Source organism: Osmerus mordax, chromosome 25 (assembly GCF_038355195.1).
Source record: "Osmerus mordax isolate fOsmMor3 chromosome 25, fOsmMor3.pri, whole genome shotgun sequence".
NCBI classification, from domain to species: Eukaryota; Metazoa; Chordata; class Actinopteri; order Osmeriformes; family Osmeridae; genus Osmerus; species Osmerus mordax.
The window spans coordinates 9,004,561-9,020,501 of record NC_090074.1 but is presented as its reverse complement, the minus strand read 5'-3'; the positions used below and the strand labels follow the sequence as shown (position 1 = coordinate 9,020,501).

The 15,941-nt window shown below is 47.8% G+C and overlaps 1 protein-coding gene and 1 long non-coding RNA gene across 3 annotated transcripts; both read left to right on the top strand.

Moving 5' to 3' along the window:
* Positions 1-585: 585 nt before the first annotated feature.
* LOC136933602 (regulator of G-protein signaling 14-like) lies at positions 586-7,685 on the top strand. Of its 2 annotated transcripts, none has more exons than XM_067229065.1 (14): positions 586-659; positions 1,127-1,148; positions 1,593-1,771; positions 3,208-3,300; positions 3,418-3,558; positions 4,056-4,259; positions 4,700-4,823; positions 5,198-5,265; positions 5,353-5,538; positions 5,655-5,728; positions 5,882-6,008; positions 6,125-6,206; positions 6,364-6,531; positions 6,727-7,685. In XM_067229065.1, exons 1-14 carry the CDS (start codon positions 615-617, stop codon positions 7,083-7,085), a joined length of 1,872 nt encoding a protein of 623 aa, XP_067085166.1. In that variant the 5' UTR covers positions 586-614; the 3' UTR covers positions 7,086-7,685. The 2 variants fall into 2 exon arrangements, with proteins under 2 accessions (XP_067085166.1, XP_067085165.1); XM_067229064.1 differs by having other exon boundaries at positions 5,195-5,265.
* Positions 7,686-8,299: 614 nt separating this feature from the next.
* On the top strand, positions 8,300-11,520 carry LOC136933722 (uncharacterized). Its single transcript, XR_010874830.1, has 5 exons — positions 8,300-8,786; positions 9,975-10,083; positions 10,193-10,285; positions 11,037-11,090; positions 11,209-11,520. It is a non-coding gene; the product is annotated as an uncharacterized lncRNA (long non-coding RNA).
* The last annotated feature ends 4,421 nt before the right edge of the window (positions 11,521-15,941 follow it).

Below are 15,941 nucleotides of genomic sequence, written 5' to 3'. Positions count from 1 at the left end.
ATGTCCGTGTTGGGGCTGGGGGGGCGGCACGCCCGGGGGGGGCGGCGGCACCGGGGGGGGGGGGGGGGGGGGGGTGCTCGTGATAAATCTTGCCTAGGGCGCCAAATGTGCTAGTACTGGTACTGCACAGACACATGCTCACACACAGACACACTCACACACTGTGCCTGTTCCCCTGACAAGGAGGCTCAGTGCAGCTCTGGCGTAAACGTAGTCTACTTTCACTTTCAGTGTGTGTGATTATGTGTTAGTCTGTGAGTGTGGGTGTGTGTGCTTGTCTGTGTGTTTGTGTGTGGTTATCTGTGTGAGTGTGTGTCTGGTAGGTGTGTCATTGTTTGTGTGTGCGGATGTGTTTGTCTGTGTGTGTGTGTGTGTGTGAGTGGTTGTCTGTGAGTGAGCGTGTCAGTGTGTGTTGTTATCTGTGAGTGTGTGTCTTTCTGACTATCAGGGTTTGACAAATGCCCGCACATCCTCTTGTGGCATGTTGCTATGGCGATACTTCCTGTTCTATCCCGGAAGTGACGATGATAGCTGCAGAAGTACTGTACAAGTTGATGGGAACTTCTCAGAGTCATCTAGACACACACACACAAACACACTCTCACACAGAGAGCATGTTTTTAAGGCACGACCACCTTGGAATAACCAATATACATCCAGTAAGTCGGCCTATACTTCTATGTTACATGTTTTACTGTGTGTGTGTGTGCGTGCTTGTGTCTCTGTGTGTGTGTTTTCAACTTCATAGTCTTCTTTGCAAAGTAAGTTTTGTTCTTCTGGTTTGATAATTCATTTATCTTTTTATCTCTCGCTTTTTCCTCCCATCTCTCTCTTTATCTCCCTCTCTCTCTATCTCTCTCTCCATATCCCCTTCTTCTTCTCTCTATATCCTTCTGTCTCCCTCTTTGTCTCCCCCCTCTATTTCCCTCCATTTTTATCGTCATCTCTCTCTCTCACTACCCCCAACTCTCTCCCCATCTCACTCTTTTTCTCCTTCTCTATTGCTCTCTTTTTTCACTCCTTCTTTGTCCATCCCTCTCTCATCACCCCCCCTCTCACCTTCTTACTCCCTCTCTCACTCTCTCTCATTAACCCCTCTACCTCCTCCCTCTCTCTCCGTCTACAGGCATTGGCTGCGTCTGATGGAGGTGAGTTTATCTCTCTTCACATCCAACACGTTGTGTAACATCTCATCCACCCCTCATCCACTCTTCATCTACTGTTTCTGTCACCTGCACATACGTGAGGAGGATGTTGGTGTGCATGCATGTGTGTTGCATGTCTGTGTGTGCGAGCGTTGTGTGTGTGTATGTTTGCGTGTGAGATGCAGGTGCTATTACAACGACTTCCTCCATTCACCCTTCTAGTCAAACAGGAAGTGACACAAGGTTTCTGTCTTCTCCACCAGCATGTATGTCTGCAAAGACAGTCTCCCCTCTGTGTTACTTCCTCTGTGGTGACACTGTGGCTTTGCTTCAACCTCAGCATGAGAATTACTTTATGTCCATCTGGTGTGACAAAAGAGCTGTTTATGTCACATAGATACAGCATACTCACATATGATTGGCCCTCCTGGTTTCCTCCCCCTGCAGAGCTGAACGTGGCACCTGAGGAGCGGGGGGGCGTGGCCGAGCTAGGCCACACCTCCAGCAGCAACTCCAGCCTACCCACAGTGCCGAGCGGCGGGGGGAGTGGCGTTGGCAAGGTGGCGAGCTGGGCCGTGAGCTTTGAGAGGCTGCTCAAGGACCCGACAGGAGTCCTGTACTTCACGGTCAGCTCACAGGGAATCACACCATCCCTCCACCTCCCTTCATCCCCCTTCATCTCCCTCCACCTCCCTTCACCTCCCTCCCTCCACCTCCCTTCACCTCCCTTCACCTCCCCTCCTCTCTTCACCTCCCTCCCTCCACCTCCCTTCACCTCCCTCCCTCCACCTCCCTTCACCTCCCTCCCTTCATCTCCCTCCACCTCCCTTCACCTCCCTTCACCTCCCTTCCTCCACCTCCCTTCCTCCACCTCCCTTCACCATCCTCCCTCTCCCTCCCTTCACCTCCCTCCTTTTCACCTCTATACCTTGACTCACTCCTTTACCCTTACTCACTTCTCTCCTTTCCTTCCATCCTCACCTCCCCCTCCTTCCTTCCTTCTTTCCTTCCTCACCCCGTCCCCTTTTTCCTTCCTTCCTTCCATCCTCCCTTCCCCCTCCTTCCTTCCTTCTTTCCTTTCTTCCTTCCTTCCTTCCTCCTCCCCTCCTTTCTTACCCACCTCTCTCCCTCCTTCTTCATCCCCCCAGTGCCTGCAGGCCCTTTGGGAAGCCCAACTCTGACTCACCCCTGCTGTCTGGTACTATGTGGGCGGGGGATATAGATAGAGATTGATCTTGGTGAGGATGTATGCGGTGAGCAGTGTGTTTGTGCATGTGGTGAGCACTGCGTGTGTGTGTATGTGTGCGTATGCATAGAAGCTTTACTGTAATTGAGAAACCGGCAAACACTTCACTCTGAAATCTTCACTAATAAAAATACTGTGGTCCTGAGCTTAGATAGACAGGTAGGCAGAAAGAGAGACATACAAACAGATACATCTTGTATCTGTATTCATACAGACAGTTGACATTTACCAACTCTGACCGAAGTTGAACACTGGATTTTGGTGTTTCAACACCCATTGACACTTCCCTGCTGTATGACTATGTTAAGCCTGTGTTCTGCACCTCTCTTTCACCAACCGTCTCTGGAGGAGGGGATCCCTCACTGAATTGCTCCTCCCAAGTTTTCTTCAATTTTTTCTCCTCTAATGAGTTTTTCTGGGAGTTTTTCCTTGTCTTCCTTGAGGGTTTAGGTTGGTTGAGGGGCAGTTCTATGGGCGTATGTGAAGCCCTCAGTGACATTGCTTGTAAAAAGGGCTATACAAATCAATTTTGATTTGATTTGATGATACACAGGCAGACAGGCAGATAGACAGACAGTAAAACAGGCCAACATACCGACCAATATACTGGCAGGCAGGCAGGCAGGCAGATCCCTTCTCTTGTCTGTTTTGGATGTTGTGGTTGTTGTTACTGTTTTGTGACTTCAGTTAAATCTGACAGTGTGATTGTGTTAGCTGACAGACTGGTATAGTGACTGATTGTGGTGGCAGTTAGTGGTGATGGTTTGTGTTGACATGTCTGACTGCATCCTGTGTGACTGGTTCATGTCTCTCCAGGCTTTCTTGAGGTCAGAGGTCAGTGATGAAAACATCCTGTTCTGGCAGGCCTGCGAGAGGTTCCGACACATACCATCCAATCACACAGACAAAGTAGGTCCTGCCCCCTACATACCAGCCAATCACACACACACGAGACCAGCGCCACCATCTATACACCAGCCAATGATTGGGTGCTCAGTGTCAGACTCCACCTCTTCCTATCCCCAGCTGAACCAGGAAGCTCGGTCCATCTACACCAACTTCCTGTCGTCCAGCGCCAGATATTCTGTCAACGTAGATGACACTGTCCGTGTTGAAGAGGACATGAGGAACCCGCAACCTGACATTTTCAACAGCGCTCAGCAACAGGTGCCCTGACCTTTCCCTATAATAACCCCTGACCCTTTACTAACCCCTGACCCTAAACTAGCCCCTGACCCTGTACTGACCCTTGACCCTATACTGACCCCTAATCCTAAACTAACCCCTGACCCTATACTGACCCCTAACCCTATTATAACTCTTGACCCTATACTAACCCCTGACCCTATAATAACCTTTGACCCTAAACTGACCCCTAATCCTAAACTAACCCCTGACCCTATACTGACCCCTAACCCTATTATAACTCTTGACCCCTGACCCCATACTAACCCCTGACCATATAATAACCCCTGAACCTTCCTTATACTAGCCCCTGACCCTACGCTGACCCCTGACCCTATCCTAACCCCTGACCTTTAATCTGTTCCTATAACTTTTCTATATAAACCCCCAACACCAGATCCTTTTCCAACCCCTAACACCTGACCTCTAAACCCCAACTAATTTCCTTCTCTTTCCTTACCTTCTCTCCCCTCCTGCAGATCTTCAAGCTGATGAAGTTTGACAGCTACCGCCGTTTCGTGCGCTCCCAGCTGTTTCAGAGCTGCATGCTGGCTGACGTGGAGGGCAGGCCACTGCCGGAGCTCTCTACCCTCACACAGAGCCCCCAAGCTGGGCACGCCAGCGCCAACAGTAGCCCCTCCCGCTCTGACGCAAGCAGGGTGGCGGAACGCAAGCTCAAAGAGGTAGTAGAACAGAAAAGGCAGTAGAATAAGCTCCAAACGCCATGTCCTAAGAGGAAGTGAGAGTCCGACCAATGCGTTGCATCTGTCCAGTATCTGTCCACACGGAATCCGTTAATTATTTGCTTCTGTTATGTCATGTAAAAAAAACACGTAACCACAACACCGTGCACTACAGAGCTTTTCAACAGAAAGTAAATAGAAACAAAAAAGAGCTGCGTTGTGTTGTTTTGCCCGAGGCCATTTAGGACATTCCAATAGAAAACAAGGCATCTAGACGATTTTGTGACTGACGCTCGCTCACGTTGCATTCAGTCAGGACATGGTGTAAGAGGTCCTAGAAGACACAGGCTCTCAGATGTCCGCCAAGATGGTAGTTGTGGGTGACAGAGTTGAAAGGTCAGTGTCTGAGCAGGGGGGTGGGGTTGTGTGTGCTCCTCCAGGGGTCAAAGCTGAAGCCAGGGAGGAGCCCCCCTGTGGAGTACAGAGCAGAGAAGAAGAGAGGAGGAGGTCTGGCCAATAAACTCTCACGAGACAGACGGCAGGACAAGAGAGGATCTTGGGGAGGTTGGATTGGCTGATGTGTTAATTAGTTGATTGGTTAATTGGGAAATTAAGTGGGGATGTTATGTGCATGGTAAGTGTGTGGGATGTGTGTGTGTGTTTATAGTAAGTGTACACATGCCTGGTGCGTGGTATGTTTGGTAAGTGTGTGTGTGTGTGTGTGTTCATAATGTGTGGCATTTGTCCAGCATGTAGCAGCTGGTAGTACTACAGTACTTGTTTCATCTTTATCTTTCTATTTACAATGCTACAATGATACTACCTTACTATGATACTTATTGTTAGTAACCAACCTACCATAGCAAATTCCTCATATGTGTAAACCTACTTGGCAGTAAAACCTATTCTGATTCTTCTGTGCTGTTCCGTCTCAGCAGAGCTAGCCAATCATGCTGCTGCATTGCAATCTGACCCTCTGAGCATGCCCAGACAAGCGGGTGCTGTGGTGAGACTTCTATTCTGTTCTGTTTTAGTTGACTCTATATTGACTTTTATTATAATGTATTCTAATGCATTTTATTCTGTTACTTAGCAAGGAGAACAAGTGTCTAGTGTAGGCGGAGCTGAGAAGTACTGCTGCGTCTATCTCCCAGATGGCACTGCCTCATTGGCTCCCACCAGGCCAGGGCTCCCCATTCGGAGCATGCTGATTGGCCTGTGTGAGAAAAGGGGCCTCCCCCTCTCTGATGTCACCATCTATCTGCAAGGGAAAAACAAAGTGAGCGTCATATACACACATATAGTTACACTGCATGTATACAAATACCCCTTACAAATGTGTGTGTGTGTGTCTGTTTGTTTGTTTGTATGTGTGTGTGTGTGTGCTACCTCCAGCCTCTCTCTATGGACCAGGACAGTTCCATTTTGAAGGAGCAGCAGGTGTATCTGGACCTCAGCATCTCCCTCATGTGAGTAATCACCATCTCACACAGAAAGCATGAGAGGAAGTACTCACCATCTCACACAGGAAGTATGACAGGAAGTAGGCCTACTCCCCATCTCACACAGGAAGGATGACAGGAAACAGTACTCATCTCCAAGCTGTGTGAATGTCTTCTCAGGGTGTCATTGGCCTGGACAGGGGGCACTATGGGTATTGTAGTGAAGTCCAGTAAGACTCTACAGGAAGTGCTGAACCCTCTCCTGCAGAAGCACCGTCTGCGACCACAAGACGTCCTTGTTACCATGGTGAGGAACAGTCAAAAATATTCTGTATGAACTACCACAGTACTGGTGTTAAAATAATGGTTAACGTGTGTTTGTTTGCATGTGTGTCTGTGTGTGTCTGTGTGTGTATCTTCCAGATTGGGACCAGAGATGTCCTTAGTATGACCAGGACGGTCAGCTCTCTGACCATCAAACACATAACACTGGAAAGAGTAAAAGGCCAGTATGCAGGAAGAACGAGTGTGTGCATACTAATGTGTGTGTTTGTGTACAGTTGTGTCTGTGAGCATGGAAGTGTGCTTTTGTGTGTACAATTGTGTGTATTTTTGTGCGTGTGTGTGACTAACTCTTCTCCCATCCCACCTTCCCTCCCCAGGTGGAGAACAGTCCGGCACCTCCAGATTGCCCCCCCCGGCCAACATGTCCTCCCAGGGAAGCAGCTCCCTCCCTTGGGACAGCAGCAGCACGGGCGCCCCCCTTCCAGAGGACTGCTCCAGGGCCAGGCAGAAGAGACCGACCCCACGAAGGCCCTACGACATGGATGGTGAGACGAACTTCCTGTCTGAGAGGGACCTCCTGTCTGACAATCTTTTAAGCACACACGCATACACACACCATACTACACTGTACAACTGCTTTCTACAAGGTCTTCTATTGTATGAACCTTTCCTAAATTGTTGTTGATATTATTGTTGCTGATGTTGTTGTTGTGGGTGATGTTGTTGTTGTGGTGTTGCAGGTCTGATGGAGCTGCTGTCGTCGGCCCCGTACTGCTGTAGTGTGGAGGACCAAAGAGGCCTGCTGAAAAGAGAGATGCTAACCCTGCCAGACTTCCTACAGCGCCCCCTTGATGGCACACACACTCCGGAGGACCTCGGGCCCCAGGCCTGGAGAGAGGGACAGGGGGAGGAAAGGAGGAGGACGAGGAGTGAGAACGGACAGATGAACAGTCCTGCCCGAGATGTTGCTGAAGCCACGCCCATAGCCTGGATATCGTTTCCTAGTAACGTAGCCCTCACTCAGAAAGGGGGGGGACAGAAGGGACCACCTCTCTCGCAGAGCCCCTCCCCAGACCCAGGCAGGGAGACAGAAGTGTGAGGAACAACCACACCCTGGTGGTGCTCTTTTGTCAAATGCTGTGCCAGAAGTGCACTTTATTTTGGTGACCTTGCATGCAGATATCGCTAAAACCCGGAAAAAATAGTTTAACAAATGTTTACTTGACATAACATAAGCTTTTGGATTGGATAAACAAATTGTAAAGGACAAGAAATGTCATAGGGTTAGGGTTACGGTGTCAACATAGTTTTCTTATGGGTAATGCATCTGTAACTTATGTAACTAAAATGAATTACATGGCAATTCCCGAGGTCATTCACATTTGTGACATGATTATAAAGCCCAGGATGACAAAAGATATAAACACAAAGGACAGGTGGCAAAAGTACTATCGCAAAACCCATGTCCTCTAAAATGGACAAAAATGAATTATTGGGTCTCAGGAGTTTATACTGAATGGGTCGTTGAGCCAGGCACTGAAGGATGAGGACGTTAGCTTGACGATGTGAAGCTGCAGAGAGTTCTAGAAGCTGTGAGAGCTCCAGGGGAGTTTGTCTGCTGACAGACAGACGCTTGGTCTGTCTCTGTGTTCAGAATCTGTACGTTTTGAAAGATATCATTAAAAGGCTGACAACTGGATACTGGGATAGTTTGCCTTCTTGTTCTCTCTTGCATGTCATAATGATGAGTCCTTTGAGTGTATGTTTTTTGAATGCGTGTTTGCATTTCGTGTGTATTTTGTGTGTGTGTGGAGAAAGATAATGGATGTTGTACTATGACGTTTGCAAGAGCCTCTGGGGTTACTGTCTCTGTCACTGCTCTCACAAAAGAAGAACTTCATAATTCTCTCCACTCTCCCTCTCTCACTTCATTTACCTCCTCCTCTTCCCATTCTCTGTCTCCCTTCCTCATCCTCTTTTTCTTCCTCCTCCACTCTCTTCCTTCCTCCTCCTCCTCCTCCTCCTATCTCGCCACTCTTTTTCTTTTTACCTAATTTCTTGCTCCCATCTCTCACCTCTCCTCTCTCTCCACCTTTGCTATTTACCTCCTTTTTGCTTCCCTCTCTCTTCACTCTCTTGATTTACTTCCTCTCTTGCTGCCCTCTCCTCCGTCTCTCTCTTTCCTCTCTCTCCACTCTCTTTCCATTTACCTCCCCTCCCCTCCACACTCTCCTTCCCACATAATTTTTTTCCCTCAATCTCGCTCCTCCCTCCTCCCTCTGTCCGTCTCTCCTCTCTTCCTCAGAGCTCAGCGTCTGCTGGTGGAACAGAGAACACTGGAAGACTCCATCCTCCCCTGTATCTGCCAGCTCTCCCCTGGTCTCTACCCGTCTCTCCTGGTCTGTAATCGTGTCCACTAGTTTCTACTGGTGTCTAATTCTCTTAAGTCAGTCTTTTTTTCTCAATTGGTCTCTACTGGTTTTATTAGCTTCAACCGGTATCTACTGGTCTCAACTGGTGTCTACTCTTCTCTACTGCTCTATCCTGGTCTTTGTGCATCTCAACTAGTTTCTGTTATTCTTTAGAGGTCTTTACTGGTTTCAACTGGTCTCTGCTTATATCTACTCATCTGGTATCTACTGGTCTCTCTTTGGTCTCTACTGGTCTCTACAATACTTTACTGGTCTCAACTTGTCCCATCCTTGTGTCTACTGGTCTCTCCTGGTCTCCATCGGTCTCAACTGGTCTCTACAGGTCTAAGTGAGACGTGTGAGAGCTGGGATCTCCTGGTAGCAGCAAGGTAAGGAACAACTAGGTGTTGTCATTCACTTAACCCTTGATGATTGAAGATAGTTTTTCTTTTCAGTGCTCCTCTATTCTAGGCACTGAGGTTGTCAGGGTGTTGTCTAGGTGATGCCAGGTCACCTCACCTTGGCAACCAAATCTTCTCTAATAGAACCATACCATCATAGTGGACCGTAACCTAGGCAACAGGAACTGTCCAAGGCTTGATTGCAAGGATGTATGTGTTTTTCTGTGTGTGTGTATAGTGTGTGTGTGAATGTGTATGTGTTGCCTGTGACTGAATGAGTGTTTATCTGCGTGAGTGTGTTAGCGCGGCGGGGGGCATCGGTCTAAACCCAGAGTTATTTCACTTGCCACGCTGCTAGGCACATGCCGTTGCCATGGGTACAGTTTCCGTCCTGTTGTGTGTGGACGTCAATCCTGTACAAGGACACAATTCACATCACGTCCTTTAGAAAGGGTGGACTCTTTGTGCGGGTAAAACATCCGAAGTCAGCTCTCCCTCTCCTCACCCAACACACACACACACAGACAGAAACACATCCGCTTACACATCCACTCACATATACACACACATGCACACATCCACTCAGACACACTAACACATTCACACACACACACATGCACTCACAGACAAGTACACACAAGTACAATCCATTAAATTTGGGAGTGCTTTTGTAACAGCTGAACAGATAACGCCCCAGTCTGTTTATTCTGTGAGGCGGGGGGGGGGGGGGTGAAAAAGGGTAAGAGGGAGAGAGGGGTAAGGGAAAAGGAGAGAGAGAGAGAGAGAGAGAGAGAGGGGGGGAGGGAGGGAGGTTGATATGATTTTGAGACATGTCGTCAGTTGTATTGCAACTAAAGGTCACCACACATACATGAAAAATCACACACAGGTGACCTCCACCCGATTAGACTGAGAGGAGAGAGGAAAAAGAGAGGACAGAGAAGGAGAGAAGAGGTGGACAAAGTGGGAGAGAGAGTTAGAGAGTGAGAGGAGAGACAGGAAGAGGCCAGAAAGAAAGAGAGAAGGAGAGAGGAGGTGGAGAAAGAGAGGAGATGGAGAGAGAGGAGGAGAGAGAGAGAGAGAGAGCGGGAGGTGTTTGTGTTATGTGTGTGTGTGTGTGTGTGAGTGTTTAAGTGCACAGAAGCTTCATCCTCAGTCATCTGTGTTTAACTCCAGACACACAGACAGGAGGACAGCATCTGAGTCATTGAAAGACAACATTTAGGAACGACTAGAGAACTACAAACCACAGAGGACTACAAATATGGAGGCAGCACAAGATAAAGTGAGAATATCATGTCTGTTCCAAGAATTGTTTTAAATTCCATTCCATTCCAACCATTGACACCCAGACCTCCAGGTGAATTAATCATGGCCTGTCTTCTTTCCTCTAGGCTGTAACAGCAACAAAAATAACAACTTCCCCTCAGAAGCAGGTGGTCAAGAGCAGGTCCAAGTCCACTGATGGTGTTCAGCAGGCGAAAAAGGTAGAACACCACTAAATAGCACCCCCTATTGGTCAACACATAGAGCGCCTCCTGTGGGTCAATATTCAAAACACATATACAGCATCACAGTGGGTCAACATCTACAGCACGTATAGATGATCCCTCATAGTGGTATTGTGGCTCTGTGCCTTGCACTGTCGCCTCACAGCAAGAAGGTACTGGGTTTGATTCATGGCTGATCGTTGCTCTTGGCTGCCCTCAGAGGAAGGAAAACAGGATGGGAGAAAAGCAGCAAGGGAATTTTGTTGTCCGACTCAAGCATGTGTTTTTGTGTGGCCGCTCCCTGCACACGTGTCACATCGCTCAACCAGTGAAGGTTTATTCTTAGAGCGCTCCCTATGGGCAAACATAGAGAAAACATTTCGAGCACTCCCTATTGGTCAACAAATGGAGCACACTGATTTATCCAGTACATCTGAACCTGTGACTTCTATACCTGACCCATTGATACTGCTGTGTTATCAATACACATCAATAGTGAAGGTCTCCAACTACAGAGCACCTCCCAGTGGTGGAAATACAAACTTAGAACGCAGAGGAGAGAGGAGAGGAAAAAGAAATAGAGAGGGACATAATGAGAGGAAGAGAGATAGAGCAAAGGACAGAGAGAGAGAAAGAGGGACGGAGAGTGAGAGGAAGAGAGAGAAAGAGAGAGAGGGGGACAGAGACAGAGAGGAAGAGCGACAGAGGTCCTGGCTAATCTCTCCGACTAACGTTTCCATTCTCGCAGGCTTTCCACACGCCTCAGAAGTCTCTACCTGGAGGAGCAGACATGCAACAGACGGTAAGCACCCGTACACACACCTCACTTCTGAAACAGATGTTTAAAAACAGATGTAAGCACTCATATACACACACCCCATCTCTGTCTGAGGTAACATCAGTTGCGTGTGTCTGAACAGGCTGGCCCAGAGAAGATCAACCCTACCATCCAGAAATGACGAACGGACACGGACTGCCATCGTTGACATGTTTATGGTGTCCAGTTACACCAGTCTGGCCCAGCCACTGTTCTGGGGGAGTGTGAGACAGTCGTGATGGGCCTTGTGGAAACATTCTGTCCTAACGTGTCCGTGTATCTGTCTGTCTGGACACCGTCCTCTCCTCCACTTCTGTTTAAACACAACCTGCTGGGAGTTTGTCAATGTTGTGTGCAGTGACGTTTGTTTGTGATGCTGGTTAATAATGACGGGCAATAAATATGATGAAGACAGACTGATTTTTACACTGCTTTTTTTTACTCCCTCTCTTCTCCTTTCTTCTCCTCTCCTTTAAACTCCTCTCGTTTATTCTCCTCTCCTCTTCACCCTCTGTGGCCCCAGCTCAGTTGTTCAGGCTTCTCCCACCAAACAACGACCTCCCAGCACTCCCACTGGAGACACACAATCCTGCAGTTACATATCTATCCACAGGATGGCGCCATGATTCCATCCACACTGTCCTGAAGGAGAATCAGAATCAGAATGGGATTTATTCGGCATGAAAGTTTGCACAGACAAGGAATTTGCTTTGGCAGGAAGGTGCATACAATAAACATATACCTAAAATTTAAATATGTGGACTATCTATACTAAGGGTACATAAAAGGAGTCAGGTGGCTGAGCGGTGAGGGAATCAGGCTAGTAATCCGAAGGTTGCCAGTTCGATTCCCGGTCATGCCAACTGACGTTGTGTCCTTGGGCAAGGCACTTCACCCTTACGTGCCCAAAAAGCAAAGGCCAACAGGACATAATTACTACAGACCTGTCGCCCTGACCTCTGTGGTAATGAAGTCTTTCGAGCGCCTGGTGCTGGCACACTTTAAATCCATCACTGACCCTCTACTGGACCACCCACGTTACCTACTGTAAGTCGCTCTGGATAAGAGCGTCTGCTAAATAACTAAATGTAAATGTATAAACTAGCAGTACTAAGTGGGATTAGAATAGAATTAAATATACAATAAAATAAAATATAAATTGCCGTAAATTACAATACAAAAATACAAATATTACAAAAAATACAAATTTACAAGATACCATTATTGTAATGCAGTGCAAAAAGCAGTGTGTTTTAAGCAAGAAGTCATTTGAGTCAGTGTGGTCCTTTGGCCTTGTTGAAGAGGCCAACAGCGGAAGGGAAGAAACAGTTTTTGGGGCGTGAGGTATTGGTCCTGATGGACCGCAGCCTTCTGCCGGAGGGGAGTGACTGAAACAGGGAGTGTCCAGGGTGGGAGGAGTCGGCCACAATCTTCCTCGCTCGCCTCAGGGTCCTCAAGGTGTGCAGGTCCTCGAGGGTAGGCAGATTGCAGCCAATCACCTTCTCAGCAGTGCGGATGATACGCTGCAGTCTGCTCTTGTCCTTGGCAGTGGCAGCAGCGTACCAGACGGTGATGGAGGAGGTGAGGATGGACTCAATGATGGCTGAGTAGAAGTGCACCATCATTGTCTTTGGCAGGTTGAACTTCTTCAGCTGCCGAAGGAAGTACATCCTCTGTTGTGCTTTCTTGATGAGGGAGCTGATGTTCAGTTCTCACTTGAGGTCCTGGGAGAGGATAGTGCCCAGGAAGCGGAAGGACTCCACAGTGTTGACTGGGGAGTCACACAGGGTGATGGGGGTGAGTGGGGCTGTGTTCCTCCTGAAGTCCACAACCATCTCCACAGTCTTAAGAGCATTGAGCTCTAAGTTGTTCTGGCTGAACCAGGTCACCAGGTTGGCCACTTCCCACCTATAATCAGACTCGTCTCCACCAGAGATGAGCCCAATAAGGGGGGTGTCGTCCGCAAACTTCAGGAGTTTGACGGACGGATGACTGGAGGTGCAACTGTTGGTGTACAGGGAGAAGAGCAGAGGAGAAAGGACGCAGCCCTGAGGTGATCCGGTGCTGATGGACCGGGAGTCAGAGACTTGTGTTCCCAGCTTAACGCACTGCTTCCTGTCAGACAGGAAGTCTGTGATCCACCTGCAGGTGGAATCAGGCACGTTCAGCTGGGAGAGCTTGTCCTGAAGCAGGGCGGGGATGATGGTATTGAAGGCAGAGCTGAAGTCCACAAACAGGATCCTGGCATAGGATGCTGGGGAGTCCAGGTGCTGTAGGGTGAAGTGGAGGGCCATGTTAACTGCATCGTCCACAGACCTGTTGGCTCTGTAGGCAAACTGCAGGGGGTCCAGTAGAGGGTCAGTGATGGATTTAAGGTGTGCCAGCACCAGGCGCTCGAAAGACTTCATTACCACAGAGGTCAGGGCGACGGGTCTGTAGTCATTATGTCCTGTTGGCCTTGGCTTTTTGGGCACAGGGATGATGGTGGAGGACTTGAGACAGGCTGGCACATGGCATGTCTCAAGGGAGGTGTTAAAGATGTGGGTAAACACCGGAGACAGCTGGTCAGCGCAGTGCTTGAGGGTGGCTGGAGAGACAGAGTCCGGCCCTCTATGTGTTGACCAATAGGGGGTGCTATTTAGTGGTGTTCTACCTTTTTCTCCTGCTGAACACCGGAGGAGGAGTCTTAGGACAAAACTGTGTTAAAGGGGTGATTGACTGTTTTTTGGGGGGTATTTCACACTGTTCCTTAAGGTCTCCGAATAGGGTATGTACATTGGTTGGACTGGAAATGGCCCAGGTGCTGTTCTATGCCCCCTGATACATCCATACCCCCTTTCCACCAAAGTGAACCGGGAGATATTTCGGAGCTGGTGCTAGAGCCAGTTCGGAGCTGGTTCAAGAACGGAACCTACTTATAACCGGTTTGCTTTTCCATGGGCTAAAGAGCCACCACAGAGCCACGTCATTACGTCACTGTATACGTCTCATCTTTCCTAGCAACGCTAGCGCGGCAGCGCCCAACACAAAGCAGAGCCTGTCTAAAGGCTGTTTATTAATCCGAAGAACGTGTTTTCTTGGCTATTGCGCAATACCCTGGACTCGCAGCAGTATGACAACACTGGCATAATCAGCGCAACATTTTATAAACATTTGCTGTATAGTGCTTGTGTATTACATTTGTGTTAAATATAGGCTCAATAGCTCATAACATTTGTGTTTCTCATTTCACTCATTTGATAGGATTATGATAAAACGCCGCAACTAGTGTCTGCACTGCACTGCGATGCTAGCTAGGTTATCGAAAAGTCGGAGCAAATTTACAAATTAGCAGTTTCATCAATAAAATAAGCACATTTTCAGCAACTACACTGCCCACTTCTCGTTACATTTTAATTCAGATGCTGATTTACAAGAACCGTTTATCTGAAATATAAATTGTAAAAACTTAGAGCAATGGCAGTCAAAGGATTCTGTTTGTCTTGTTGGTCACGGTAACCCCGCCCCCGCCCCTGACCCAAGCGGTTCTTTCTTGGTTCACAATCTATCCCAGCTCCGAAGTGGTGCTTTTTGCGAACCACGTACGAACCACTTACAAACCACTTTTCTGGTTCTCAGTCTGTCGAAAGAGAAAGAACTGGTTCGCAATTAAGCACCGGCTCCGAACCGGCCCCCAAAATGCGTTGGTGGAAAAGGGGTACCAGTGAAAGTTTCCGGGGAAAAAACGCAAGGTTTTCTCCTTTTATGGTATGCTCATGAATATATAGATGAGCTGCGCGTTGATTGGTTGGTTTACAACGAGTGAAGCTGCGGAGCAAAGACGCAACACGGCCAACAGCACTCATCGAAACAACGAAGGTGGAGACTTGAAATAAAAACAAACTAATAAATCTATTGTGTCTACACAACACAGTTTTCAACAGATTGACTAGATAACATTTTAAATGATTACTTTAGTTGTTTCCACTTCTGTTGTTGAAGAAAACAGGATCGCCTTAGGTGGGTAACGTTACCACTACAGCTTAGCAAACAAACTATCGTGATTCAACTCAGCTTCAGTTTCCTCTAGATATCTTGCTGAAAAATAAATCTGGACAAACATGCATCTTGAATTGTAGATTTACATGACAACAGGGGTTATTTATTTGAATGAAACACAGTCAGGAACATTAAATAACATTAGCCCCATTGCCAGTAAACTAAATCATCACACATTCTATCGATGCTAGATACAGGCAGGATACGTTAGCATTGCTAATAACTGTTAGCGACAACATCATACTACAGCTTGCGGCTGTGATGAACATAAGGTCGGAAAAGCACCTCTTTTCAGCAACAGCTTCATAGCAAATCCTGCTTTACATTGTCCCAGGTTTTCAAAACTGTCCTCAGTGAAATGGTTCAAGCAAATGTGTAATTGAGGGTCGAACTGCACATGGATCTTCTCATAGACAAACATCACAGCCCGTCCAGTGTTTGGTTCCTTGGGAAGACTCTCCTTGGGAAAAGTGTCTGGATTCCCGGTACAGCCTGGAACACTGCATTTACGGCGCTCCATTTTCAATATCTTGAAAACTTATTAACTTTCTTATTTGTAATTCCTGTGGAAGTACAGAGCAGCGTGCAGCTAGCTAAAAAAGTGTCGGAGATCTACGTGACCTCCGTTTATGTTCCTGGACCAGAAAACCAGTGGGCGGGTAATGTAAATTTTGGGGCGTGACAAAGTTGATGCTGCAACTTGTGACATCACAAGTTGCACTGTTTCAAAAGCTAGCGTTTGCAAGTTGCAGTTTCAAAATAGTAGTGAAAAGTTGATAGGAAAGAGGTTTCAATGGA